At 36.0% G+C, this 27,062-nt stretch overlaps 4 protein-coding genes across 7 annotated transcripts; 3 read left to right on the top strand and 1 right to left on the bottom strand.

Annotated features, from left to right (window-relative positions):
• Positions 1-10,512: 10,512 nt before the first annotated feature.
• LOC120178188 (glucose-1-phosphate adenylyltransferase large subunit 1-like) lies at positions 10,513-14,058 on the top strand. 2 transcript variants are annotated; one of them, XM_039184121.1, is made up of 14 exons: positions 10,513-10,596; positions 10,871-11,119; positions 11,210-11,332; positions 11,465-11,635; positions 11,788-11,880; positions 11,995-12,075; positions 12,158-12,213; positions 12,335-12,428; positions 12,513-12,698; positions 12,869-12,949; positions 13,067-13,153; positions 13,231-13,335; positions 13,429-13,596; positions 13,678-14,058. In XM_039184121.1, exons 2-14 carry the CDS (start codon positions 10,892-10,894, stop codon positions 13,777-13,779), a joined length of 1,575 nt encoding a protein of 524 aa, XP_039040052.1. In that variant the 5' UTR covers positions 10,513-10,596; positions 10,871-10,891; the 3' UTR covers positions 13,780-14,058. The 2 variants fall into 2 exon arrangements, with proteins under 2 accessions (XP_039040052.1, XP_039040051.1); XM_039184120.1 differs by lacking the exon at positions 10,513-10,596 and adding an exon at positions 10,726-10,758.
• A 6-nt stretch (positions 14,059-14,064) lies between these two features.
• Positions 14,065-15,818, bottom strand: LOC120178189 (F-box protein At2g16365-like). The gene is made up of 3 exons (XM_039184122.1): positions 15,692-15,818; positions 14,920-15,447; positions 14,065-14,803 (listed from the first exon to the last, which is right to left on the bottom strand). Exons 2-3 carry the CDS (start codon positions 15,409-15,411, stop codon positions 14,216-14,218), a joined length of 1,080 nt encoding a protein of 359 aa, XP_039040053.1. The 5' UTR covers positions 15,412-15,447; positions 15,692-15,818; the 3' UTR covers positions 14,065-14,215.
• Positions 15,819-19,012: 3,194 nt separating this feature from the next.
• LOC120178190 (protein RER1A-like) lies at positions 19,013-21,289 on the top strand. 3 transcript variants are annotated; one of them, XM_039184123.1, is made up of 5 exons: positions 19,024-19,070; positions 19,359-19,363; positions 19,644-20,015; positions 20,705-20,885; positions 20,989-21,289. In XM_039184123.1, the coding sequence occupies exons 3-5, from the start codon at positions 19,666-19,668 to the stop codon at positions 21,040-21,042; spliced, it is 585 nt and encodes a 194-aa protein (XP_039040054.1). In that variant the 5' UTR covers positions 19,024-19,070; positions 19,359-19,363; positions 19,644-19,665; the 3' UTR covers positions 21,043-21,289. The 3 variants fall into 3 exon arrangements, with proteins under 3 accessions (XP_039040056.1, XP_039040055.1, XP_039040054.1); XM_039184125.1 differs by lacking the exon at positions 19,359-19,363 and having other exon boundaries at positions 19,013-19,081; positions 19,647-20,015; XM_039184124.1 differs by lacking the exon at positions 19,359-19,363 and having other exon boundaries at positions 19,017-19,066; positions 19,647-20,015.
• Positions 21,290-22,008: 719 nt separating this feature from the next.
• LOC120178078 (adoMet-dependent rRNA methyltransferase spb1-like) lies at positions 22,009-26,718 on the top strand. The gene is made up of 11 exons (XM_039184027.1): positions 22,009-22,097; positions 22,323-22,876; positions 22,957-23,115; positions 23,200-23,246; positions 23,351-23,507; positions 23,581-23,642; positions 23,885-24,083; positions 24,344-24,433; positions 24,846-24,991; positions 25,063-25,177; positions 25,428-26,718. Exons 2-11 carry the CDS (start codon positions 22,355-22,357, stop codon positions 26,490-26,492), a joined length of 2,562 nt encoding a protein of 853 aa, XP_039039958.1. The 5' UTR covers positions 22,009-22,097; positions 22,323-22,354; the 3' UTR covers positions 26,493-26,718.
• Positions 26,719-27,062: the final 344 nt, after the last annotated feature.

Below are 27,062 nucleotides of genomic sequence, written 5' to 3'. Positions count from 1 at the left end.
TTCATTTAATCAAATTATTAGAGCTACTATCCGTTAATTAACAGCCACGTGTACGGTCAAGAGAACCATTCAACCCCACTTCATTAAACATCAAATGACCTATTCATTACGTACTTTGTATGTTTATGTTTTCTCTTGAGATGGGTTTTAACTTTTTTTTATTAGAGAAAATAAATTCAGTGACAAAAAATGTCTTATAATATACGATTTTAACTAATTTTTTTGGATTTTTCAAAATGACCAACTAAATCGCAACGCGATCGATAATTCGCAACGCGATCTCCGGTATCGCAAATTAGTTTCCAGATTCGTAACGCGAACTTCGACTATCGCATTGCGATTAACATATTCGCATTGCGATAGTCCAAGTTCGCGTTGCGATAGTCGAAGTTCGCGTTGCGATTTTCCAAATTTGTTGCGATAGTCGAAGTTCGCGTTGCGATTTATTCCAAATTCGTTACGATAGTCCAAGTTCGCGTTGCGATTTATTCCAAATTCGTTGCGATAGTCAAAGTTCGCGTTGCGATTTATTCCAAGTTCGTTGCGATAGTCGAAATTCGCGTTGCGATTTATTCCAAATTCGTTGCGATAGTCCAAAATCGCAACGACTTGTGGTATTGCATTTGTTTCTTAAGAATTTTCTCTAAAAATATAGTATTCGTGTGGACGTGTCGAAGACACATATTACCACGACCACGACCACGACCCGAGACGAGACGGCGGCGGCACGCGAGAGTCCCCCTTGTTCTCTATCACTCAACAAGGAAGTGAGAAAGCCAAGCCTTAAAAGCCAAGCCTTAAATACCATTCCCAATAGTGTTTCCAATACTATGTGGGATTGAGCATTACCAACACTTGTTCCCAATACTATGTGAGATTGAGCCTTAAATAGTGATATTATTTTTGAATGTTTTGCTTAAAATTGCAATAATCGCGATTGATTGTAGATTGACTTTTAATTATGACATATTTAATCGTATAATACTAATGCAATTGGTTGTTGATTCAGTTATTTTAAGGTGCATGATTGTTAATTGTTTCATGAATAATCACATTGTATTGGAAACAAGTGTTGGTAATGCTCAATCCCACATAGTATTGGAAACACTATTGGGAATGGTATTTAAGACTTGGTTTTCCCACTTCCTTGTTGAGTGATAGAGAACAAGGGGGACTCTCGCGCGCCGCCGTCGTCTCGTCTCGTCTCGGGTCGTGGTCGTGGTCGTGGTAATACGTGTGTTCGACACATCCGCGCGAATACTATCGTTTTAGAGAAAATTCTTAAGAAACAAATGCAATACCACCAGTCGTTGCGATTTTGGACTATCGCAACGAATTTTGAATAAATCACAACGTGAACTTCGACTATCGCAACAAATTTGGAATAAATCGCAACGCGAACTTCGACTATCGCAACGAATTTGGAAAATCGCAACGCAAACTTCGACTATCGCAACGAATTTGGAATAAATCGCAACACGAACTTCGACTATCGCAACGAATTTGGAAAATCGCAACGCAAACTTGGACTATCGCAACGCGAACTTGGTTGGACTATCGTAATGCGAATATGTAAATCGCATTGCGATAGTCCAAGTTCGCGTTGCGATAGTCAAAATTCGTGTTGCGAATCTGGAAACTGATTTGCGATACCGGAGATCGCGTTGGGAATTATCGATCGCATTGCGATTTAGTTGGTCATTTTGGCAAATCCAAAAAAAGTTGGTTAAAATCGTATATTATAAGGCATTTTTTGTCACTGAGGTTATTTTCTTTTTTTATTATGGGTTTTAACCTATTCATTGCACAATTGGGCATGTTGTCCCTTTCCGCGCTTTTCCCGAAAAATTATCGGTGATCGGTATATTTATCGATCTAACATCGGTCATATTATATTTTTTGATCTAACACCCGTAGCAGTAAAGCACGCTCCCTGCCCCGCGCTATATGCTGATTTGGCGTCACGTGGGGTATAACGCGCTCCCTGTACCGCGCTATACGCTGACATGGCTTATACGTGAGTATAGCGCAGCCCCTGATCCGCGCTATAGTTGTTTATCTGACACGTGGGGTATAACGCGGTACAGTGGGCGCGCTATACCTTTAATTACCCCCCAATCCTCCCTATAAATACCCTCATCCTCTATTACTTTCATCACACCATATTCTCTCAAATTCTCTCTCTATTTAAGGTATATTTTTTAATATTAAGTATTTAATTTATTTAACCATTTTACTTTATTTAATATTTTACTAATATAATTTTTTTGCATATATATAATGGAAGGCGGTCTACTTCGATTGGATAGAAATCATATATCTCGACACTTTGCTGATACGGTAACATTTTAACGTTTTAATTTAATTTAAATTATTTGTAATAATTTGTTGATTTATTTAATGCATGATTATTAGATTAAGAATTAATTTGTGTAATTATTTAATTTTAGGAAAAGAACCGTGTATTAGATCCTTTTATTAGGAATCTTAAGTTAGTGATACCTAGACGTGTCTTGTCGTATTTAGTAGAGGCTGGATTTGGTTACATAGGTAGATATCAGGTTCACTGTAAGATAGAACCAGACCTTATTTCTGCCTTAGTAGAGCGGTGGAGGCCGGAGACCCACACATTCCATCTTCCGTGCGAAGAGTGCACGATTACACTTGAGGATATTGCTATACACCTAGGGCTTCCGGTGGATGGAGATGTGATATCAGGGATCTCGCAGGGTTCCTGGACTACTTTGTGTCGGGATAATCTAGGACGTGCCCCGTAAAGTTTTATCGGATGTAGGATACCGTTAAATTGGTTAGATGCCAATTTTTGAGAGTTGAGCGCATACGCCTCTGAGGATGAAGTTAAGATGTATGCATGGGCATGCATACTGCAGTTGATAGGAGAGTTGCTGATGCCGGACAAATCGCACAACCTAGTTCACTGCATGTGGTTGCGACATCTTAGAGACTTTTGTCTGGTCGGATCATTCAGTTGGGGCTCAGCAGTTTTGGCTTTGATGTATATGGATATGTGTGGAGCCACTGACTACAGGCGTAATGCTATCGGCGGATGTCCCGTTGTGAAGAACCCATTCGTATTTCCACTACTTCTGATGTAATTATAAAACTGATTTTGTATATTAATAATTTTATACAGCTTATAATAATTTTTTTCCTTGAATAGGTGGTCTACTGACAGGAAAAATCATCAGGAGCTACCTGATGATTTAGAAAAAATTAGGGTGCTAATCGATCAGAAGGCTGGCACACAAGTATGAATTTTAATGTTTAAAAATTGATTTTAGATTATAGTTATATAATTAGATTATTATTTTGATAAAAATTTATATAATATTTGTTTTAGTTTGAATGGGTGTCATATTGTACTGATGATGTGAGGGCGGTGATCCCATCTGAGTTGAGGGGACCATCAGATGTTTGCATGGCGATGGTCCCTCTGATCTGTTATGCGACCGCCGAGTGACACTCTACTGATCGCGTGCTCCGGCAGTTTGGTTGTTTTCAACCAATTCTGGAAACACCTTGCAATATGGACTAGTTGTATAGCTTAGATAGACGCGGCAAGAGATATAAAAATTGGCTGGTAAGGCATCATGAGTGGGTCGTGTTGTGGGAGGATCGACATCGGCGTCTTCCCCGTAGAGAGCACATTATACTTTACCTCTTGAGTGTTGCTGACGGTTATTATGAGTGGTTCAACAGTAACGGGAAATCGTTTCTGCTTCTCGAGAATGCACGAGGGCAGACCTTTCCGCGACGTCGACAGAGACGTTCACCGATACATCACCATTGTCCCCCGACTCATGGACAGAGAGCAGGTGCTTCTGGTTTATCCTCAGCTGCACCGGCAGGACCTTCACAGTAGCCACCACATCCATTTATGATGCCGCAACCATATATGATGCCGCGACCATATATGATGCCGCCGCCTTTCCATTACCAGATGTCGCCGCCGCCGTCTTCACCTGGTTGTATGACCCCGTCGCCGCCACCGTCATAGATGACCCCTCCTGGAGGCTATTATGGGTCTATGTTTGTAGACCCGACTTGGGGTTCATATGCTAGATATATAACGGGTTCAGCCTCATCACCCATGGCCGCAGCACAGACACCTCCTGTATAGTTTTCACACTCAGCGATGTCTGGGTTTTATGAGTTTTCCTAGTTTTCGCAAGCCGGTGGGATAGTCAGTCATACACCTCAGGGGTCTTTATTCTATGAAGGTGCTTCATCGTTATCAGCTCCTCATCAACCTAATGTACATACTCAGGACGACAATGACGACGACGACGACGGTGATGACGATGACAGCGAGGAGTCAGAACCAGTGATACAAAGAAATCCTCATCGAGACCGACAACCACCGCCCTGCCGAACACATTCGCGTCGCAGGCATCGATAGATTTTTTATTATATTTGTATTTACTTTATTTTTTTTTTAAATTGTAATTTTTTTTATTATTTCTCATTTAATACTTTCTTTATTTTGTTAAATTTGTTGGACTTTTTTTAATGTATTTCAGTTAATTTGTTTATTACCATTTAATATCAACTATTATAATTTGGTTATCATTTACCATTTAATTCTTATTGTAAGTTTGTTGTATTTAAAATTATATTCAAATACCAAATTGTTATTAGTTTGATAAAATTTAATTATTGTGTTCGTTTTTTTTAATCTTCATCAGCGATTATCGAATGACATTAACTTGAAGTAAATGCAAATCAAAGTACAAGAATTATTATTTGATAAACAAATACATCATTTCCTCATCAATTATTACTTGATGGCAACAGAAGTGGACATGTTTTTCTAGTGTGTCCTTGGTTTCTATAATGCCCACATCTTCTGTATTGTCTAGATATTTCTCGAATATCCATATCGCAATGAATTCGATTGGATTTTGGATTACCACGGTCCCTCAATAAACTCAGATTTGGTACAATCGGAAGCCAATCTTGAACCTCATTAGGGTATTTTTCATTACCTATGAGGGGAAACTCAAATTCATATACCTTAAAAACTTCAGATAGTAGGTATACGGGATCCACAAAATGGTTATAGTCTTGACGTGTATGCGAGCAAGTTGCTATCACATGAGAGAATGGATACTTCAGAGCTTGAAAAAACCCGCAGTCGCACGTTCTGTCCCTTAGATTTACTCTTAACGACACAACTTCAATCCCTTGAAGAGGTCGCAGCAACTATGTGACATGAAACATTTTATGCCTTCTAGAGAAGTTTGTTATAGACATTCCATTTGATGCAACAATTTTCTTCTGTAGATCTGCAAGTAATCTAGGGTGATAGACATGACCGCCTTGCATCCAAGTTTGAGCTTGTTCCCCGAGCTTCGCAAAAAGTGCCCTCAAACGAAAATATGTAGTCTTTACCAAAGCCGTTACTGGTAAGTGACGTGCACCCTTTAAAGTTGAATTGATTGCCTCTTCCAAGTTGGTCGTCATGTGTCCATATCGATATCCACCATCATATGCATTCGTCCACATTTCTTTATCGATGAGGCTGATGTAATCGTATCTTCCTTGTTCTTCGCCCGCAAATCTTGAAGCATTGATTCAAACGTTTGAGGAAGTTTCGTAACCTGATAAAAAAATGTATAACTTACTAACTTGCTTTATTTGCAAAATTAAAACGATTGAAAGAAAATAAACTACATCAGTTTCACTTACCCATGCGCACAATTAATTGAAGCTCATCATTCTTCTTGTACCTTCCATGATAGTTCGCAGCAATGTGTCGGAGACAATACATATATTGGATAAAGGGTGGTTGCCACATTGGACCCAAAGACTCTATTGTTGCTTTGATCACAGCTCTGCGATCTGAAATGACAAAGATATTTTCCCTCGTCATAACATGTGCACGTAAATTTTGGAGGAAAAAAAGCCCAAGAATTTGTATTTTCTCATTCGACAAGAGCAAAAGCAACTGGAAGAATGTTGCGATTGTCATCTTGGACAACTGCCAATAATAAAACTTGCTTGTATTTTTCATACAAGAAAGTCCCGTCAATCTGGACCACATGCTTGCAGTATTTGGCAGCATTAACGCATTGTGGGTAACTCCAAAAAACCCAGTAGAATTGGCTTCGATCGCGAAGAACTCGATCATTATGGTATGCATAGGAGGTTTCAAAGTTCACAATTGTCCCAGGGTTCAACGTCCGCACCAGCCTAAACCAACCTGAAAGTTCTTTGTAAGATGCATCTCATTCGCTATGAAGTTTGACAATGGCATTTTGTTTTGCCAACCAAGCTTTTTATAGGAGATAATATACCCATACTGCGATTGTATAGCTGAAATCAACACTGCAACAGCTATATGAGAGCTTGTTTTTACCATGGGCATGATGGCTTGACATATCATTTCAGAGTCCAAGTTAGGATGATCTTGGTTGACCCCTCCAGCACAACATGTGTGAGGACCGTTGTATACTGTTAGTTCCCATATGTTGTTTTTCCTCTTCATTTTCGATACGCGAACCATCCAATTGCATCTGTTTTCGCGTCGGGCACAATAACATACATATTTTCGGTCGTCGATCGATTGACTTTGGACTGAACATAATTACAAATATTGTAATTTTTTATAGCCATCACCACTTCTTCTTTGCTTGAAAACTCCATGCCTAAATATAACTTACCATTATTTATTGATGAGTAATATCCATAGTCACCAAGATGAGACATATCCGCAAATTCTGGCCCGTACATTGCACCATAATCAGCTTCATACATATGTGAAGGAGGGTCAGTTTGTGCCATATTTCCTGGAACTTCATCATCATCAGAGTTGAATTACGGTGATTCTGGGTGAATGAATAGTCCAGTCTCAGCACCATCCGCACCAGGCTCACGAAGCGGTTCTTTTGGTGGAGATGATGGTTCCTCCATGCTCTCCACATTTAGGTCGAAGAACCTACTACTTGCACGCCTTCCCCTTGAACTGAAAGGCATATTGACATTGAGATCGAAAAAGCTCGCAGTCGAATGTCTCCCCCTGGAGCTTGAAGCCATCGTGTCAAATAGAAACTGCACAGATGGTTGCGTCGATGGCATCTCCATATGGTCAAAGAAATTTGCAGATGAATGCATTCCCCTTGAACTGGACGCGGTGTTACCATACGGATTGTTTGTGGACCCACCTCAGTACATATCGTAAGGAGTTGCGGATGAATGTCTCCCCATTATTGCATTAAAATCATTACACATTACTGTAGTCGGGCTGTCAACTTGATCAACTTGTTCAGCCAACCCATAGTGGGAGCTTAATGATTGACCTCGAACAGCATGCACTTGAACAAAATATGCATACATCTCAATAGCGGCGTCTGAATAATTACTTTGAGCTTCAACCATCATTTGAACATCATCATTGTTTGAAAGTTCGAACGATGTATAAGTTAATGGCAACAATGATGTTGGAAATCTGTACTACAACGACAACATTCTTCTACTACTTCCAACATGAATCTTCCTCGAAATCTTCGTTATCAGCTCCTCAAGAGTTATGTTTCTCTTGAATGATATTTTAACACGCTCATTTGATACGAAAACAACGCCGGTTTCATCTTCTCGAATTTCACCATCATAATAAACAATAGCTAAAAGTCGCGTCATTCTTTGAGTTTAAAAGTGCGGCAATATTATATCTACACAAAAAAAAAATTGAAATAAACCTGATTAAATAAATTATATATGAACAAAAATATAACACAATAAATTTTTTACACATCAACGTAAATAATTTAAATAATATAATTTTATATTATTACATGTACCGCAAAACTATTTTGACGTATGCTCCTGCTTTTCAATTTTACAAACACACAAATTAATTGAAAATAATTAGTATAATATTTTTTCAAATAATCATAATAAACAATAAGTATAATAAAAAAAATTATAACAAAATTTATAACAAAAAATCGCACGAACTTCTAAATCAAATTTGAGAAAATTACCATAATTATTACTCGTTGACGGAATTGTTGTATTAATTTATAAGTTGAGAGGATAGATGTGAGGAGATGTGAGAAACTTAACCGGGAGTGAAGGGTATTTATAACCATATAAGGCGCGGTACCTGCACAGCGCTATATGTAATTATTCAGATAAAAGATATAGCGCGGGCCCTCATACCCAGTTATAGCGCTGAGCAGGGTAGCGCTATGTCCCTACATGGCGTATAGCGCGGATCAAGGGATACGCTATACCCACGTGTAAGTCATGTTAGCATATAGCGCGGTACAGGGGCGCACTATACCCCATGTGGCGCCAAATCAACATATAACGTGGGGGCAGGGAGGGCGCTTTACTGCTACGGGTATTAGATCGAGAAATATAATATGACCGATGTTAGATCGATAAATATACAGGTCACCGATGATTTTTCGAGAAAAACACCGTCCCTTTCATTATCTTTAACTCACCAATCACCTTAAATGTGTTTTCAAATTCGCAATAATACTTATAAAAATTCGTTCATATTGGCCTGAACTAAATGATTTTCGTAATAAATGAATTATTGTTATTCCTTGAGAATTTGAGTTCGAGCATCATAAATACTAAGGATATGAGCGTTCGATATAAAAAAGTGAAAAATTTATCTTTAAACATATATTATTTTGTATCACCCCTACATTAATAAAAAAAATGATTTGTATTCCATTATTAATTTTTTTTTATAAGTCGCGTACTTTATTTATACACTTCCATGCTCCATACCCCATAAATTGGGATGGATCAAGAGCTAGCTGATGGAAATATTTATCTTTATTTTACACATGTAACTCTTCTAATTTATTTATTTTAAATAATATTTTTTTTATAATTAGTGGTATTTGATGAACTTATATTTATATATCGAATATGAATATTATTAAAATATTTCATAAAGAGGGGGGGCCGCACGTGACAGGTCAAGGCAATAAAGTGGGGGTGTTTGTGCTGCATGAAATGTGAACCGTCATGTGTTAGGTACAGATGGATTTAGGTCTATCCTCTCTTAAAATTTTAAAATTACGATATATTTTAGATTTTATTTATATATTTTTTATTAAAATTTTAATTTTGACTTTTAAAATTTTATAAATATATATTTCAGTGCCAAATGCAGTTGTTTGTTCCTTTCAAGATATTCTTTGCAGTAATAATATAATTCCTTTTCTTTACAAGGTAAATTACACCCGATATGTGTTTAAATAATTTATAGAATCCGAGTTTAAAGATATTAATCGAATCAAAGATGTATACAACTTGTACACTGATATTAATTAGGGATGTTTAAAAATATTCAACCCGGTTGATCTGATATGTTGATCCGTCAATTCGAACCCAAACATCAAGTAATTGTCTAAAAAAATTTACTCTATCGGATCGGATATTTGATCTGTGATTTTTCTCGGGTGATTGGACCATTTGGTCCAAAATTTTATTACTTTTATTTATAAGACAATTAATATAATATATATATTAATTTTAAACTGTACTTTTTATTTTAGATTCAAAATATTTTATTTTATTTTAAAATTAAATTTAAATCTATATTTTTTAAGCTTGTATTATATACTTAGTTTTTAGTTTTTAATTTTTATTAATTTATTAATAGGAGATTCTAAAAAAAAATGATTGATATTAATATTTTCTTTTGAAAATAATTTATATATATATATATGTATGTATATATCCTTAAAAAGAACTTTGAATCACTAATTTTATGTATGAATTATGTATTATGAACTTTTAAATTTTATATGTAATTAATTTTTTTTAAAAAGATAATATATATACACCCAACTAATGCATACCCAAACTTAACAGGCCGAGACATAAGACGAGAAATATACTACCCTATACTTCAAGTACCTGATTTTGAACACCTTTAAATTATTAATGAAATAAATAGTTATTAATTTAGAAAATTAAAAATTAAGATAAATTATTTATTTATTTAAGTAATTTAATTTTAACCATTAACTATTTTTAAATACATATTATTATGTTTTATGTTTTATTTTAATTATTTATTATTAAAAATGAATACATTTTTGATGTGATAATTTATTATCTTTTTAATAATATATTAACATTAATATATTACCGTCAACTTTATAAAAAGAGAATAAAATAAAACTACAAAAATAAATAGATGACTGTAAATTATAACAGTCAGCCTAACATGTCCAAGCGGGTGGGAAATATGTCGCTGTCTACTGTCAGAAAATGAGCCCTCCAAGAAGCCAGCACAGCCGTGAAAGAAGATTTTCATCAGCAGCACCAAAATTAATCAAAGGAATACGTCAACAGCTGGTGTCTAGAGAGCACAAAATGGAGAAACACAAATAAAAATATCTCAAACCTCTTCAAATTTATTTTTTCCTTTCAAAATTCATGAGCTGAAAGCTGAAAATGGACACGTGTTCGGCTATCGAGAGCTTTCACAATTTCTTATGATTGTATAAATACCACCATTGCTGGGTTTCTCGTGAAGTGCTCACGAGCTTGAGTAAAGCTTTTAACTTGATAAACCAGTTAAACCACACATTGCTTAAAAAGGTGATTTGATTTACTTTTTTTTTTCTTTGCGAATCCAATTCCACAACTTTTCACTCGGTGTATGTTGTTTTCTCATTAAAAAATGCTTCCTTTTGGTTAAAAGATGACTCTTTTGATTCTGGAGTTTGTGAATCTTGCTTCTTTATGAGTTTAACGATCTGGGTTGTTTATATAATCTTAAATACTTTCATCTGATCCAACTTCTTGGGGGTTTCTTTTGATTTTCTTTTATGTGATCTACGGTTTGATTTAGTTCATTATCTATCTGTTTCAGTTTCATTTGGTAGGAGCTCCAATGGATTCTTGCTGTGCGGCCTTGAGAGTCAATTCTCATTTGGTGAATGCAAGAAAATCTGGCTATGGCAATGGGGACAACACATTTCTAGGGGAGAGAACAAGAGGGAGTCTTAATAACAACAGTGTTTGGGTCAATCAGCTGAAAAACAGCTTGAGAGCTGATGATAAGAAGATCAAATCTGGTGCTTTTGCTGTTCTTACATCAAACACTCCCAGGGAAGCTGTGGTATGTTGATCTTTTTAGTGATTTACTGTTGAAAAAAATGGATGATTTGCAATGATTCTTTGTAATAAGTGTTGATCTTTTCGGTTCTAGACTGTACAACCACGGCGATTCGAACGACAGCGAGTCGATCCCAAAACTGTGGCTTCGATCATATTGGGAGGAGGTCCAGGGACTCATCTCCTTCCACTTACCAAAAGGGCAGCTACACCTGCTGTAAGTCTATATATAGTGATGATGCTTAGTTCATGTTTGGTGATGAATTTGATACTTTTTAATTTGATTCGGATTCTTTGGTTTCGGTTTTGACCATGGTGAATGCCTTTTTTATGTGAATTTGATGTTTAGGTTCCGGTTGGAGGGTGCTATAAGCTGATAGACATTCCGATGAGCAACTGTATTAACAGTGGGATAAACAAGATCTTTGTTTTGACTCAGTTCAACTCGGCTTCCCTCAATCGCCACATTGCGCGCACCTATTACGGCAATGGTATCAATTTCGGAGATGGCTTTGTGGAGGTATGATATCCTTGTGTTGAACTTGAGTAAGCAAAACACAAGTCGGTCTTCGTTAAGGAGTTCTCGTATCCGATTCTATATGATCTGTAGTGATTGGAATAAGGATTTGTTGATTGTTAAGAGTACTTTAACAAAGCTCACTTGGTTAACAGGTTCTTGCAGCCACTCAAACATCGGGAGAGGAAGGGAAGAAATGGTTCCAAGGAACCGCCGATGCTGTGAGGCAATTCATATGGTTATTTGAGGTAGAAACCGAGTTTCATTTCCCTTTGTAATGATAAAAATGGCTTGGAATTCATGTAGTTTGCGTGTCATTCATCCGGATATTAAACGTGACGGATTGAGTTTTTTACATGTAGGATACAAAGATGAACATCGAGAATGTAATGATCTTGTGCGGGGATCATCTCTATCGAATGGATTATATGGAATTTCTACAGGTATTGATTACTTTTACTGGGTTGGAATCGTGTTTTCTGGCATTGCCAAGAGCCTAACTAACTTATTTGCAATGCATAACAGAGTCATGTCGACAATGATGCTGACATTACAATCTCATGCGTGCCTGTGGACAACAGGTATTTCGATCTTCTGCCATTTTAATGGCGTAGTTCTCGTTCGATAGATATATTACCATTTCTAATTATTCACTATTAGTACATCTAAAGAGCTGACCATGGATAACGGGTTTCTTTCCAGTCGTGCATCTGATTACGGATTGGTGAAGATGGATGGCAGGGGTCGTATCGTCCAGTTTGCTGAAAAACCGAAGGGTGCTGATTTGCAAGCAATGGTAAGCATTTTCGACTTTGGCATTATCGATTATCACAGCTTTTTCAGTGAGAAATTGTTTTATTTACTTCATGATTCTCTGCAGCAAACAGATACCACACTTCTAGGGTTGTCTCCCCAAGAAGCACTGAGATCCCCTTACATTGCGTCGATGGGCGTTTACGTCTTCAAGATGGACGTGTTATTGAAACTTCTGAGATGGAGATATCCGACTTCGAACGACTTTGGCTCTGAAATCATTCCTGCTGCGGTGAAGGAGCGTGATGTCCAGGTAAGAGCTATAAAAATGGAACATTCATATCTCTTTATACAAGCGACGGGTTCGCTTATCATGAGGCTTCAAATGCAAAACCGACCCCTACCAAAGAAGCATCATGCCATTCGTATTCATCAAGAGTTTCTGAATGTCTTAAGGCATCTGATTACTGTATGTACGTGCAGGCATATATTTTCAAGGACTACTGGGAGGATATCGGAACGATCAAGTCATTTTATGAAGCCAATTTGGCCCTCACTGAAGAGGTCGGTTTTATCGTGATACGCTTTCGTTTGTTCAAGGACAATGGCACTGCCTACATTCAGTCTTGTTGCATATACTTATCTCATCATAATGCTGATAAACTTGTCCTGTCTTTGCAGTTCCCGAAATTCGAGTTTTATGACCCAAAAACTCCTTTCTATACGTCTCCTCGCTACTTACCGCCAACCAAAATCGATAAATGCAGGGTATAGTTTGTCTACTTTGGATTAAAGTTGTGGCACTTTGTTTTTCTGCCTTCTCATGTTTTGGTTTGTTTATGCAGATTAAAGATGCAATAATCTCCCACGGATGTTTCTTGCGAGAATGTAGCGTCCAACACTCGATAGTCGGCGAACGCTCCCGTTTAGACTACGGTGTCGAGCTTCAGGTGAATTTTCATCCTTTCCCAGTTTAAGCTAAACCGGTTTTCTTTATCCCTTATACTTTTGACTAATCACGTTCACTCCTTTCCAATCTACAGGACACAATAATGATGGGAGCAGACTATTACCAAACTGAACCCGAAATTGCATCTCTGCTAGCGGACGGTAAGGTCCCGATCGGAATCGGACGCAATACCAAAATCAGGAACTGCATCATCGACAAGAATGCTAAAATAGGACAAGATGTGGTCATTGTGAACAAAGATGTAAGCATATCATCCTTTTTCATCCACTTAACCATTGCTTGCATTATTCGAAGTATCGACTAATTGTTGATTCTTCCTTAGGGTGTTCAAGAAGCCGACAGGCCGGAAGAAGGATTTTACATCCGGTCCGGTATAACCATCGTTATGGAGAAGGCAACAATAGCAGACGGCACAGTTATATAAAAATGCATCTCAGAGACTTCCAAGGGCAGCTCTATGATCAGAACTGAAGGTGCTTCGCAGATAGCAACCATGAACCGTCGATTCGGGTCTGAAAATCGGATACGGCATACTTCGTACTCGGTATTTTTCCTCGAAGAAAAGAAAAGAAGCTGCATTTCCATCCAACTACTATATATATGTAAATTACAAGCTCTTTATGCAGTGTAAAATAGATGCTGGATCTCAGAGAAAATAAGTTGCATCAAGATAAATGACAGCTTTGCAGCTCGCCTTTTCTTTGTATTAGTAGAGTAGAAGCCTGTATGTTTTATCCATTTGATGTCAATGTTCATCAAATAATCAATAAAAGCATGGATGATACCATGCATTTTAAGTTCGTCGAGATGTTATTAAGTTCATTCGAATCGAATCTACAAATCGGATGTCACACTAACGATCATGGCCTTCCCCAGACTATCGAAGAACCCTTTCTTCGAAATTCGCAGGGATGGAAACCGTCCATGGCCTTCCCCATCAGAGCCATGGCTGCAATGCTCGGAAATTGCTTCTTTTCGAGTTCGTCGAATGTCGCTGTTGAAGTCTGTGGCTCACATAGCACTAAAGCTTCAGGCTTTGTGTTTGGAGATTCGTTTCTCCGACGACACCATCTATGAATCCAAGATTTCGAAAGAGAGAATTCTCGGTTCTTCCTCGTCAAATCACCGGAAGGGTTGCCGTTCTTTAATAGCATTGCGGTTTGATCGCGTGCTGGCTCCGGTCTTGCCTGGTTTCCGTCTACCGTGGGTTCTGAAATGCTCGACTTGAGACGTTTAACACATCTGCGGATCGGCTCCGGTCCAAGAACATCTCGACAAGCAGCGGAAGTCGAGGGCTGCTTCGCGAGGTAAACGAGATGCGGTACATCTAAACTCTGGGTTTTCAAGGTACTTATCCCTCCATCATCGATCGAGTCCGCCACGGCCGAAAACGCAGGGAGCTCATTCATATCAGGTAATTCAGTGTTCGCATGAACTCTCTTGTTACTCTGCAAATCATTTGCATTAGTTGATAATGAACCAAACAATTGTCTTCCGACAAAACACACTAATTACAGAACATCAAGAATAGGATCATCAAACTAGTAAAATAGGCAAGAATTACCTCTTCTGATGAACACATGCTTGAAAGATGGATCTTCTGCGAAACATCCGATTCCATTGCATCAGTTTCAGCTGATGACTCATTCTTTAAACAAACAGTAGAAGGTCTGTCATCTACAAAATCGTCCTGCCCGAGCCGACCATGGAAACCGAAACCGGGAGATAAACTCAAGAACTCTCCGAACATGTTTCGTTTCGGTTCCCGGGTAACCGTGGCATCTTTGAAGTCATGTCCTCCGGTTAAGTTAGCACCAGTCTTCTTTGTAACAAAGAATTGGTGAGTTATCTGAGGATCCTTTCCATGCAATTCAGGGTGAGACGACTTACTCCGAACTATCGTACTCAAGTTAACGTTGAGATCGATCCTGTACTTGACTGCCTCACCCATGCTCGAAGTGCCCGGTGCATTGTTGTTCGAAGTCTTACCACTGTCCACCGTATTCCAAGATTTCAGTACCGTTTCCGGCCTGGAAAGCAAAGGATGATCATGCATCGTTTGTCGATCGTGAACCGCAGAGGACACCTGAAACTGCAATTCAGTAATCAGCAAAGACAATCAGACACAATCTATTAGGTTTCAACACACGAGCACAAATTACAATAAATTACAAATAAGAAAAGCAAAATCTTGCACTTCTATGGATCAACAAAATCTGCATAAACCTATCTTTTGCAGGAACGAAGCTGACTCTTCACATGCATACATACTACAAGTACGCAGATTCAGACAAAGCAAGGAATTCAGTAGACAAGTTAACTCGAATTAGACTCACCTCAATCACTGAGTCCAGGGTTCACCAGAAAAAGCAAAAGATGAACGGTGAAACAGAGAGTATAGGGATGTTGTGTTCACAAATGAAGGCAGAGAGAGTAAAGCTTCATAAACAGCCATTGCAGTGAGCCACATATGTTCATAGCTTTTAAGAGAGTTGAGCCGACAAGCTGGGGACAAACGAGGGTCCCATTAACTTTCACTTTTCTGATTGGTCCTTTTTTTGTTTATTTCATTACTAATTATCTATTCACACTCCGACAGCATGCAATAAAGGGATGGGTGTCCTTTGTCCACGTCATCCTATGAAAAAATCCGCTCATTTCCTGGAAAATGCTTAGATCTTCTTTCCCCAGAAAAAAATACCTTCTTCTTTTTGAAGAACCAGAAAAAAAAAACTATCAATCAAACATATGAAAGATTTTTCTAAGGTTGTTGGAGAGGTAACGTAGTGGTGAATATAGAAAAATATTATTAATTGTATTAAAATAAATATAATAAAGAAATAATCTAAAAAGAGTATATCTCACATATATAATATTATAATTTAAAAATTTAGTAACAACTAAAACCAGTGTAATTAAATGTTCAAAAACACTTTCAAATTTATGTGAAAAATACATGGTCTGAAATATAATATTTTCATCAATTAATATGAACTCTCATTTTCAAAGAATCAAACTCATCTATGATCGAGACAAAAAATATTAAATAATTTTAATTGAATAAGATATGATATTTGGAGTATCTTTTAAATTTTTATTATAATCTTGTAAATAATATTAAAAATTTGCTAAACAAACGACTAAAAACGTCACAAATTCATAAGTAATTAAATAATAAAATAAAGCATAGAATTTTAAAAAATGTAATAAAGAACTGCAAAAGAATATCAAAACTCAAAATGTTAGTTAAGATATTTGATTACTTTCCGTCTTTAAAAATAATTCTTTGAATTTAAAAATCACATAATAAAATGAATGGAATAAATTGGGTTGGAAGTGTCGTCATCGTCTATATAATATCCGATCTAAATTAGTGGGTTAATAAAACAAATACCAATGATTAATTAAAAAAACATATAATGAAATTAAATAAATAAATAAATAAATAAGAAATAGATACTAGTGATTATTTAAAAAAACACATAATAAAAATAAATAAATAAGAAAGAGATAACATTCTATATATATATATATATATATATATATATATATATATATATATATATATATATATATATATATATATATATATATATATATATAAAGAAGATATCTCTTAATTTAATAAGATACCTCGTGATATAAAAGATACATTTGTGGTTAAAAGAATTATTATTGTTCTTATAGGTAAAAGATTCTAGCATCAACGACTGTATGGGATAATTGAGCGTTTATTATTAAATAATTGAAAATATTTAAAATAAATACTATTTTTATAATTATTTTAGTTTAATCAGAAAAAAATTATAATTAAACTTGAAATTAAATAAGGCTCTAATTAATTTAATTTTAATTAAATTAAATTAAAATTAAATGTAATGCCAAGGCTTAGGCAGGCTCAGGCCTACATCTGCCCTTGAGATAATGGCTGTCTCTTGGAACTTTAGGGGGTGTTTGGTTCAAGGAATGTGGGATTCTCATGGGATGGGAATCCCACATTCCCATGTTTGGTTGGCCGGGAATCTCATTCCCAGTAATGTTTTATTACCAATAGTAGATTTTTTGGGGTATATTACCGGGAATGTCATTACCTCCCTTCCCTTAGGTATTGTAACATTACCGGCGTTTTGGACTAAAATGCCCTTAAATTTTTATTTTTTTTCAAAAATATCCTTCTTCTGTCATTAAATAATAAAAATTCTACGAATGTTAAATTACAAATTTATCCTTAAATTATTTTAGATTTACAAAAAAAGTCTATAATTAAAATTTTATATGAAGTTTAGGGGTTAAATTTTTTTTACCCTTTCATTAAACATTTTTTATATTTTTAATTTTGTAAAAAAATTATATAAATATTATGAATTTAATTTTTTAAAGAAAATATATAAATATTTTACAATTTGTAATATTATACAAATATATATAATAAGGACAATTTGGTCAAATATACATTCCAATAATCTTTTATTCCTTTGACCAAACACGGTAATCTTACATTCCTGCTAAACCAACCAAACACAAAATACAACATTCCCAGTAATCCTATTCCCTGGTAATCTTTTATTCCCACTGGTAATCTTACATTCCGTGAACCAAACGCACCCTTAAATTTAAATTTTCTCAACTTATCTTACTTCACTCGTATTGTCAAGGTTTTAGCTTTTGATATTATTTAAGAGATTTAATGATTTATTTTACTAAATAAAGTAATTATTGATAATAATTAATATTTATTTTGATGTAATACATTTACATATATTTAATTATTTTTTATTAATATAAAGCGATTACAAGTGATAATATATATTCTAGTATTTATTTATTTATATAGTAGTGTTAGATGTTAGATTATAATTATAGTTATTTGAATGTTTTTGAAAAACATTTCTATTCACTTGAATTTGACATCAAAATTAGATACCATTAAGATCAATTTTGATTCTTAATTTGTTTAATTTTCAATAAATTTATTAACATGTATTTATTTTTTCCCTTATTACTTTCTTATATAAGCCTAAAAAACTCCATAATAAAAGTCAGGGTAAATTACACATTTAATATTTAAACTATCAGTTTTGATTCATTTTAGTACATAAACTTTCAATTTTTTTTCAAAAAACATACCTAATGTTTATTTTTTGTTTCATTTTATTATCACCGTTAAAAACTTAACACATTTGGTACATAAACTATCAATTTTGGTATGTTTTAGTACCTTTTTTTGCAAAACTTAAAGTTAAATTTTGAACACGGGTACCAAAATAAAACAAAAGCTAAACTTTAGGTATGATTTTTAAAAGGTGAAAATTTAAGTACTAAAACATATCAAAATTAATAGTTTAAGTACTAATCGCATAATTTATCCTAAAAGTCAAACTAAAGAATACCAAAACGACAATAAGAAGATGACAAACGCATGGACAAATGGCTAAAACGGCATATTCTAAATTATTTCCCGTTTGAATGGATCCGTTTTTTCCAACGACCACTGCTCAAGCATTTTCACTGTCGGTAAAACTGAAAATCAACGCAGTAAGAATTAAAAAAAGTAAAAATTATATTTTTTAAAAAATGAAAAGAAAAAACATAGATATACCCATCTCCGTCTCCGAATACATCTGCTCTGTGATCGGCTCTTTGCTTCATCTTCGTCTCAAAAACACAAAAAAGAAAAAATAATTTCTCAGAGAGCCCAAAGCTTAACAACGGAGAGTCCTTTCGAGGTTACTCTTTCGTTTATTTCAATGTTTCTTTAGTTTAAACTTCATTTTTTAAGTTTTATATTCATTGTTCATAAAGATCTTTACTTGTTTTCTAAGCATTCAATAATTTTTGTTAAAGTTCATGGAAGATTCCCCTGTTTATTTAACGCTTTATGCTATTACTGTGTAAATACATGATCTTTTTTTTGTTTTCTGGATCTGGGTTTTTGAAGCTTTGTTGTTTCCTTCTAAAAACGCTAGGATTTATGGTTTGGTTTGTGAGAAAGCTGAAGCAGAGTTTTGGGATCTCATCTTGTTTTCGTAGCTTTGGGTTTTATTTTTTTGGTGATGTGTGATTGGTTTTTGTGGTGGGTTTGTAATCTCAGTTCGTATCTTCTGGTCATGAGTTTTCAATGCATTTTCTTGGTTTACAATCATAGAATTAGGGTTTTTCTCTAAATTGGATTCATTGATTGAAAATGACATAGCTAGTTTGCTTTGTGATGCTTAATGGTAACTATGTTTCATTGGGAACTTAATGGATCTTTGTGCTTAAGTTGATTGGTATTCTTCTCTTATGGCATAGAATTTGCAGCTAATACCGAATGGAGGGAATCGGAGGGGGCGGTGCGTCAGTGGCTTCGCCGTTGCCTCAGTGGGGGCACGACGCTTGGAGAATGTATCAGTATTATCTGGATAAGTCAACTCCTCATTCGACTTATAGGTGGATTGGAACCCTTGTTGTAGCAGCTGTCTACTGTTTGCGGGTCTATTATGCTCAAGGGTTTTACATCGTCTCGTATGGCCTAGGGATCTACCTGCTAAATTTGCTAATTGGGTTTTTGTCTCCACTTGTTGATCCCGAACTTGAAGGTTCTGATGGACCTGTATTGCCGACGAAAGGTTCAGATGAATTCAAGCCGTTTATCCGCAGGCTACCCGAGTTTAAGTTCTGGTAATTGAAAACTTTATTTCATATGGTTTATTAAGGGAACACTGCAATTCACTCGAGGTATATTGATCTATTTAGGCAAGCACAAAAGCACCGTCTGGTTTTTTGAGATAGCTGGAAACAATACCCTTTATTATTCACCAAACGGAAAAAAGATGTGAAAACATGTGCTGCCAGGTTAAATGGTGTGATCATTCGTTTCATTTCATGATTGTTGATGATGATTCAAGAAAGAAAAAGGAATATTTACTTTATTGCGGGTATGATTATAGTAGCTTGTATTCAATTGAAATTTAGGTCTTAGTTATCTTTATTGCTTTTTCCTTTTTGAATCTCATAATGGAGTTATATGTATGTATGTATGTATGTATGTATGTAAAGGTTTGGTAGGTAACTCTCTTTATTGTTTTAACATTGTTCGGTTAATTGCAATGTAAAATGACTTTAATTTTCTTGGACAAAAACTTATCTCATAGATTCTGACCTTTGTCATTCTATTCGGTGTTCTTCTGTAAGTCTCTGATTCTGCAAAATGAGGAAAATGTGCTCGAAACCATTTGCTCTTTATCTGTCTATCGTATTTTGTCATCTTCGATGCTCGTTGTCTTGCTTGTGACAAATATGAATTGGTGCTAAATGAATGGACATTAAAGTATGAATATAATACACACGTTTTATGATTTTTTTTCCAGGTACTCCATGACAAAGGCTTTCTGCATAGCATTTCTCATGACTTTCTTTTCCGTTTTCGATGTTCCCGTCTTTTGGCCTATATTGCTTTGTTATTGGGTCGTTCTCTTCGTTCTTACAATGAGGCGTCAGATTGGGCACATGATCAAATACAAGTATATCCCGTTCAACATCGGAAAACAGGTCAGCTTGTGAACCATATTTGAAACTTTACCAATGAGATTTCTTTGCTTTAAATTCTACCGGCTATAGGGAAGTCTAATATCCGTCCTCCTCTCTTCGACAGAAGTATACCGGTAAGAAAGCTTCCGCAAGTAGCAGTCGTGTCCGTGGGGATTGAAGCTTGATCGTTTCATTTGGACGATGATTCGTTATCGTAGATTGTCACCGTCGGAGAAGATGCATTTATGTTGTCTGTGGATTTTTTTTTAATATGCAGTTACTACAAACATAAAAGTTCAGTTGTCCCTGTGAAGAAGATATTGACATCCAGAGCTGAAACTTTAGTGTTTATACATATTGTCAACATTTGATCAAAGTTTTTTGTGATTATTGGCCAGTAATGTATACAACAAATTATTGTTCCACTTCACTGCTCTTTTATATTAGTATTGCGATTGGAGTAAACTGAGTTGGAAGGGTCGCCCTTACCTATGCAGTACATGATCCGGATTAGTCGATCAATAGATTAAATAAAAATAAATATATAGAAATTACAACAAATTTTTAGATCTCCATATACGTTATTTATGTTTGATGAGGCCTAATTATCTATATTCAATTCCTCAATAGATATCGGAAAAAGAATCCCAGAGATTGTATGAGTGTATAGGGTCATAATAGACTTTTTCTTTATACATTTTGATTTTCTTTTTACTATTAAAAATAAATGTATAGAAATTACAATAATATTTTATATTTTATTATTATTTGCAATTCATGCTAACATTTTTGTTGGAGGAGATACCAATTCATGAATTTTTAGGGATTATAAGTAGCAAATATACTTCATCAGGAGAAGGGAGTTTTTAGGGGTTTAGATATTTTAATTGTTTTATTTTTATTTTAAATATTATTCAATATTAGATGTTAATAAATTTGTCATGTCATAATAAAATATTTTATTTTATTAAAGAGCGATTAAAACAGAAGTAATTTAAAAGCTTAGTGGTTAGATTAAAAAATTCGTAAACTTAATTGACCAAAATAAGAGTTAAAAAATTATTGAATGATGAATCATGAAATTTACCCAATAAAGTTCATAAAATTTCCTTCAAAACCTACTTCTTTTTTGCGCTATTTAAAACCTACTTCATATATATCTTCACTCGTCCACCGCCGCCAGAGAAACCTCTCCACCGCCGATCTTTTGCCTTCAAGTTCCGTACGGACGAGGTAAATTGATTTCTTCCCCTGTTTTTGCATTACCCTGCTCTATTTGATTTTCTGTCTCGGATGCTACTGCTTGTTTCTCTGTCTCCCTCTGTTTGCTTTGCTTTGCTGAGAAAGGAGTATACTTTTAAAGCTATAGGTTTAGGTGTTTCCTCTTAGGGTCTAGCGATTAGTCTTTTTAACATCATTCTAACGTGCCATGTTTTCGTTTTTCGTCTTCTCCATCAGCTGTTGGGTTTGGATTCGATTGAAGAGAGGGTATGGGTAAAGTGAAAGGGAAGCATAGGTTAGATAAGTACTACCAGTTAGCCAAAGAACACGGCTACCGTTCCAGAGCATCATGGAAGTTAATCCAACTCGATTCCAAATTCTCCTTCCTAAAATCAGCCCACGCCGTCCTCGACCTCTGTGCAGCCCCCGGTGGCTGGATGCAAGTGGCCGTGCAGCGTGCTCCTGTCGGCAGCCTCGTACTTGGTCTTGATCTCGTTCCTATCGCTCCCATACGAGGTGCGGTCGCTCTCCAACAAGACATAACCAAATCTGAATGTAAGTCCATGGTTAAACGGGTCATGGAAGAGCGTGGGGTTATGGCGTTTGATGTAATTTTGCATGATGGATCCCCTAATGTTGGTGGAGCTTGGGCTCAAGAAGCAATGAGCCAAAATGCTTTGGTTATTGATTCGGTTAAGTTGGCTACCCAGTTCTTGGCCCCTAAAGGCACCTTTGTTACCAAGGTTTTTAGGTCCCAAGACTACAGCTCCGTTCTCTATTGTCTGAAACAGGTGATAAACATTAATCAGAACCATAGAGACTCTCTGTAAAGTTTGGTTTTTAATTCGACACCTTTTCGTTTGGTTTGCAGTTGTTTGAGAAGGTTGAAGTCGATAAACCTGCTGCTAGTCGTTCAGCATCAGCTGAGATTTATGTTTTGGGGCTAAGGTATAAAGCCCCTGCAAAGATTGATCCACGTCTTCTTGACTTCAAACATCTGTTCCAGGGATCAATAGAACCACAAAAGAAGGTTTTTGTTTCATTTTATATTTCGAAAATCTCTTCTTTCCTCCATCGATAGTATCTATGCTCATTTTTTATTGCTGCACGTTAGGTGATTGATGTGCTTAGGGTAACTAAACAAAAGAGACACCGTGATGGGTACGTTTTGATCATACACTAATGTAACTGCTTGTCTGCTTTGTTCATATTTCTGTAAATATTTTCAAGTGCTAACTTTGTTTCTAACTATGTGCTGATCACAGGTATGAAGATGGGGAGACAATCTCGAAGAAGATGTCTACTGCCGCTGACTTCATTTCGTCTGATTCTCCTCTCGAAATCCTTGGTTCGGTTACTACCATAACCTTTGAGGATCCAGCTTCATTGCCTATTAAGGATCACAGCTATACCTCAGAAGAGGTGATTATCATTTCAATATTTTTAGTCTTACCTGCCTTGAAACTTGTTACTTACTTCGCTGCTGTCTTGACAGGTCAAAGCTCTTTGTGATGATCTGCGTGTTCTAGGAAAGCAGGATTTCAAGTACCTTTTGAAGTAAGAAACATTCTTTTCAGTTTTTCCCTTTTGAGATTTTTAAGTCTAAACAATTTGTGATAATAAGAAAACATGTGAAAGTAAAGCTATAATCGGAGCACTAGGTGCATAGGACTATGAGTGGGAACTTGATTTGAATTCCAATTGTTCATCTGATGGGAAAAATGTTAGATCTATGTGCATGAATGTGACGTGTATTACATGACTTGAGTACGTTGATTTTATATTTGATTTTTGTGTAGATGGCGGATGCAATTGAGAAAAGCTTTGTCTCCTTCAGAAAAGGCTACTCCTCCTACTCCTACCACTGCTACAGATGTTGATAAAGGGGATGAGGAGAATGAAGATGATAAATTACTCAATGAGATGGAGGAGCTCACATATGCCATGGAGCGTAAGAAGAAGAGAGAAAAGAAGCTGCTTGCAAAAAGACAAGCGAAGGTTTATTGCCTTATTAAACCCTGTATTTATGTCTTAGTGCAAGTTACCATGTGTCAGAAATCATGATTGGAATGAATTTTGTGATTATAGCAATGATAACTTACCTGCAGTATAATAATTAAATTATTCCTTTTTTCCTTTTGAAAAAGTTAAGCATCCATCTTATGGATGGGTTGATATTTATTATGTTCCACTTAGCTGTAGGATTTTTTTCATGCCCGCTCGTTTAGTTGCTGATTTCTTGCCTTGCTGTTTTGCAGGACAAATCACGGAAGGCAACAGGAATGCAAATCGATGCCCTTGAAGATGGTTACGTTGATCATGAGTTGTTCTCTCTTTCTTCCATTAAGGTTTGTTTTACTAAGACTTCAAACTGGATTAACTCCAATAAAGTTTTTTACTAGCAAAAATACAATTTATTACTGAAAGTATAAAAGGATGTTCTCTCTATCTCATTTGAACCAGAGGCATAATTGACGTTTAATCTTGTTGATTATTAATCTTAACATCATTTCCGTTTACCATACATTGTTAACTGACACGATACACTGTGTAAGTGCTAAAAGGAAGTTTCTTCTATCATCTGTAAAAGTATTAGGTTTCCTAAATGAACTAATGAAGTCATCACTACCCTGCATATTTCTTCTTAATTTGTTGTTTACAGTTATGATTCTTTGGTAGTTCCTGAAAAGTTAGGTTGTCTTTTACCGTTTCTACTTTGGCATAAACTTTTATTTGATACTGGTCTATTACTGATTTTAGGGTAAGAAAGATCTTGCAGCAGTTGATTCCACCGAGGACGATGATGGCAATGTTGACTCAAGGGACAGTGAAGATGAACAAAATCGAGAAGGAAGCACTGAAGATGAGTCATCCAGTGATGTTGATTCTGAAGAAGAACGCAGAAGGTTAGTGTCTTCTCATGACAAATATAATTTCTAACGTTCTCTGTATGTTAACCTCGAAATTTTAATGTTAGATATGATGAAAAAATAGAAGAGATCCTTGATCATGCGTATGAGGAGTACGCTGCCAAAAAGGATGGAAGTACAAAGCAGAGGAAGCGTGCAAAACAGGCCTATGAACAATTAGAGGTATGAAGCACTTAAAGTGTGCTAGAACTCAAATATTGGATCTCTCGCACAACTTTAACTAAAAAGAGAAACACGCAGTTGTATCTTTAAATTGAATTTCATATATCACATTTCGTGGTAGTTTTATTTCGTCACATCTCTTTGTTTCTGATTTGCAAGAACCCTGTTCTACATCTTCCTTTTGTTCTCCCTTATTTATTGACATCTCCATACTGCTGCCCTTATTGAATTTCTCTTCATGGTTGTTAAGGATGGTGATGGTGATGATGACATTCTTTCCGATCATGATTCGGACAAGGGTGAGGCTGATCCTGAAGCAAATCCTCTTATGGTACCACTAGATGATGGTGAAGGACCAACACAAGAGGAGATTACGAATAGATGGTTTGGTCAGGATATTTTTGCTGAGGCTGTGGAGCAAGGGGATTTAGGGAAGTATGACAGTGATGATGAAATGGAGGTCGATAACCGAGAGGAAAATCCAGTGATTCCCAAGAAGTCCAAAGTAAAGCAAAAGCAGGATGCGAAAACTTCTATCCCTGACGAGGCCAAGGAAACGGAAGTAAACAATGCTGCAGGCCCGAAAGGCTCCAAACTCCAGGCTTCTAAGGTAGATGATGAGTTTGAGATTGTTCCAGCTCCAGCTACTGATTCCAGTGATGACTCGTCTTCAGATGACACAGGGGACGATGATGTTGAGACAAAAGCTGAGATATTAGCTTGTGCTAAGAAGATGCTGAGGAAAAAGCAGAGGAATCAGATTCTCGATGATGCTTACAATAAATATATGTTTGATGATGATGGTTTACCCACTTGGTTCATAGATGAGGAAAAGAGGCATCGTCGACCAATTAAACCTGTTACAAAGGAAGAGATCGTTGCAATGCGAGCACAGTTCAAAGAGATCAATGCTCGACCCGCTAAGAAAGTTGCAGAGGCAAAGGCTCGAAAGAAGCGGATTGCAATGAAAAAACTTGATAAGGTGCGCCAGAAAGCAAACAGCATATCAGACCAAGCCGACATCTCTGAACGATCAAAGAGGAAGCAAATCGAACAACTATACAAGAAGGCTACACCCAAGAAGCCCCAAAAGGAATATGTGGTTGCAAAGAAAGGGGTTCAAGTTAGGGCGGGCAAGGGGAAAGTCCTTGTTGATCGGCGAATGAAAAAGGATGCTAGGGCACGAGGAACCGGTAAACCTGGAAAAGGCGGTTCGAGGAATGGAAAGAACGGAAAAGCTAAGAAAGGTAAAGGATCCGGCAAAGCTTCAGGTATGAAAGGAAACAAAAACAAAGGTGGTCGCATGCATGACTGAACAGCTTAAGTTTTGGAAGATGCAATTTTGGATAAATTAAACGATTAAACAATTTTAGATTTTTTTTGGTTTTGAGTGTTGTTTATTCAAAATTAAGGTTACAAACCTTAATGCCTCAGATCTTTTAAGTGATTAGTTTCTGATCAAGAGGTTTTGAATGATCTGAAGACTCCTCTCATATTTCTGTTGTTCAAGTTATTAGTTACTCATATTAGCCTTCTTTTCATATTGGTCTTTAAACTTTTGAATATTTAAATTTCATTCCCAGACTATGACTCATTCTAAATGAGTCCTTTAAGTTTTGAACATTTTAATTTCATCCCTTCTTCCTAGATTGTGGGTTCAATTTCTATTAAAGGCAAAATTAAGGATTTGTTATCATTCAAAGGATATCATATCATTTTACATGCATGTAGTGTACGTTGTTTCTATCGCCTTTCTTCATAGATGCTTTATTTATGTTAATAAAATTTGTTATTATTATTATTGTTGTTGAAATAATAATAATAAAATTTATTATTGTTGTTGTTGTTGTTACTTAGAACATTAAGAGAATATTATGGGAATATG

Source organism: Hibiscus syriacus, unplaced genomic scaffold (assembly GCF_006381635.1).
Source record: "Hibiscus syriacus cultivar Baekdansim isolate YM2019G1 unplaced genomic scaffold, ASM638163v2 tig00112344_pilon, whole genome shotgun sequence".
In the NCBI taxonomy this organism is placed as follows: Eukaryota; Viridiplantae; Streptophyta; class Magnoliopsida; order Malvales; family Malvaceae; genus Hibiscus; species Hibiscus syriacus.
This window is presented reverse-complemented; position numbering and strand designations above follow the sequence as displayed.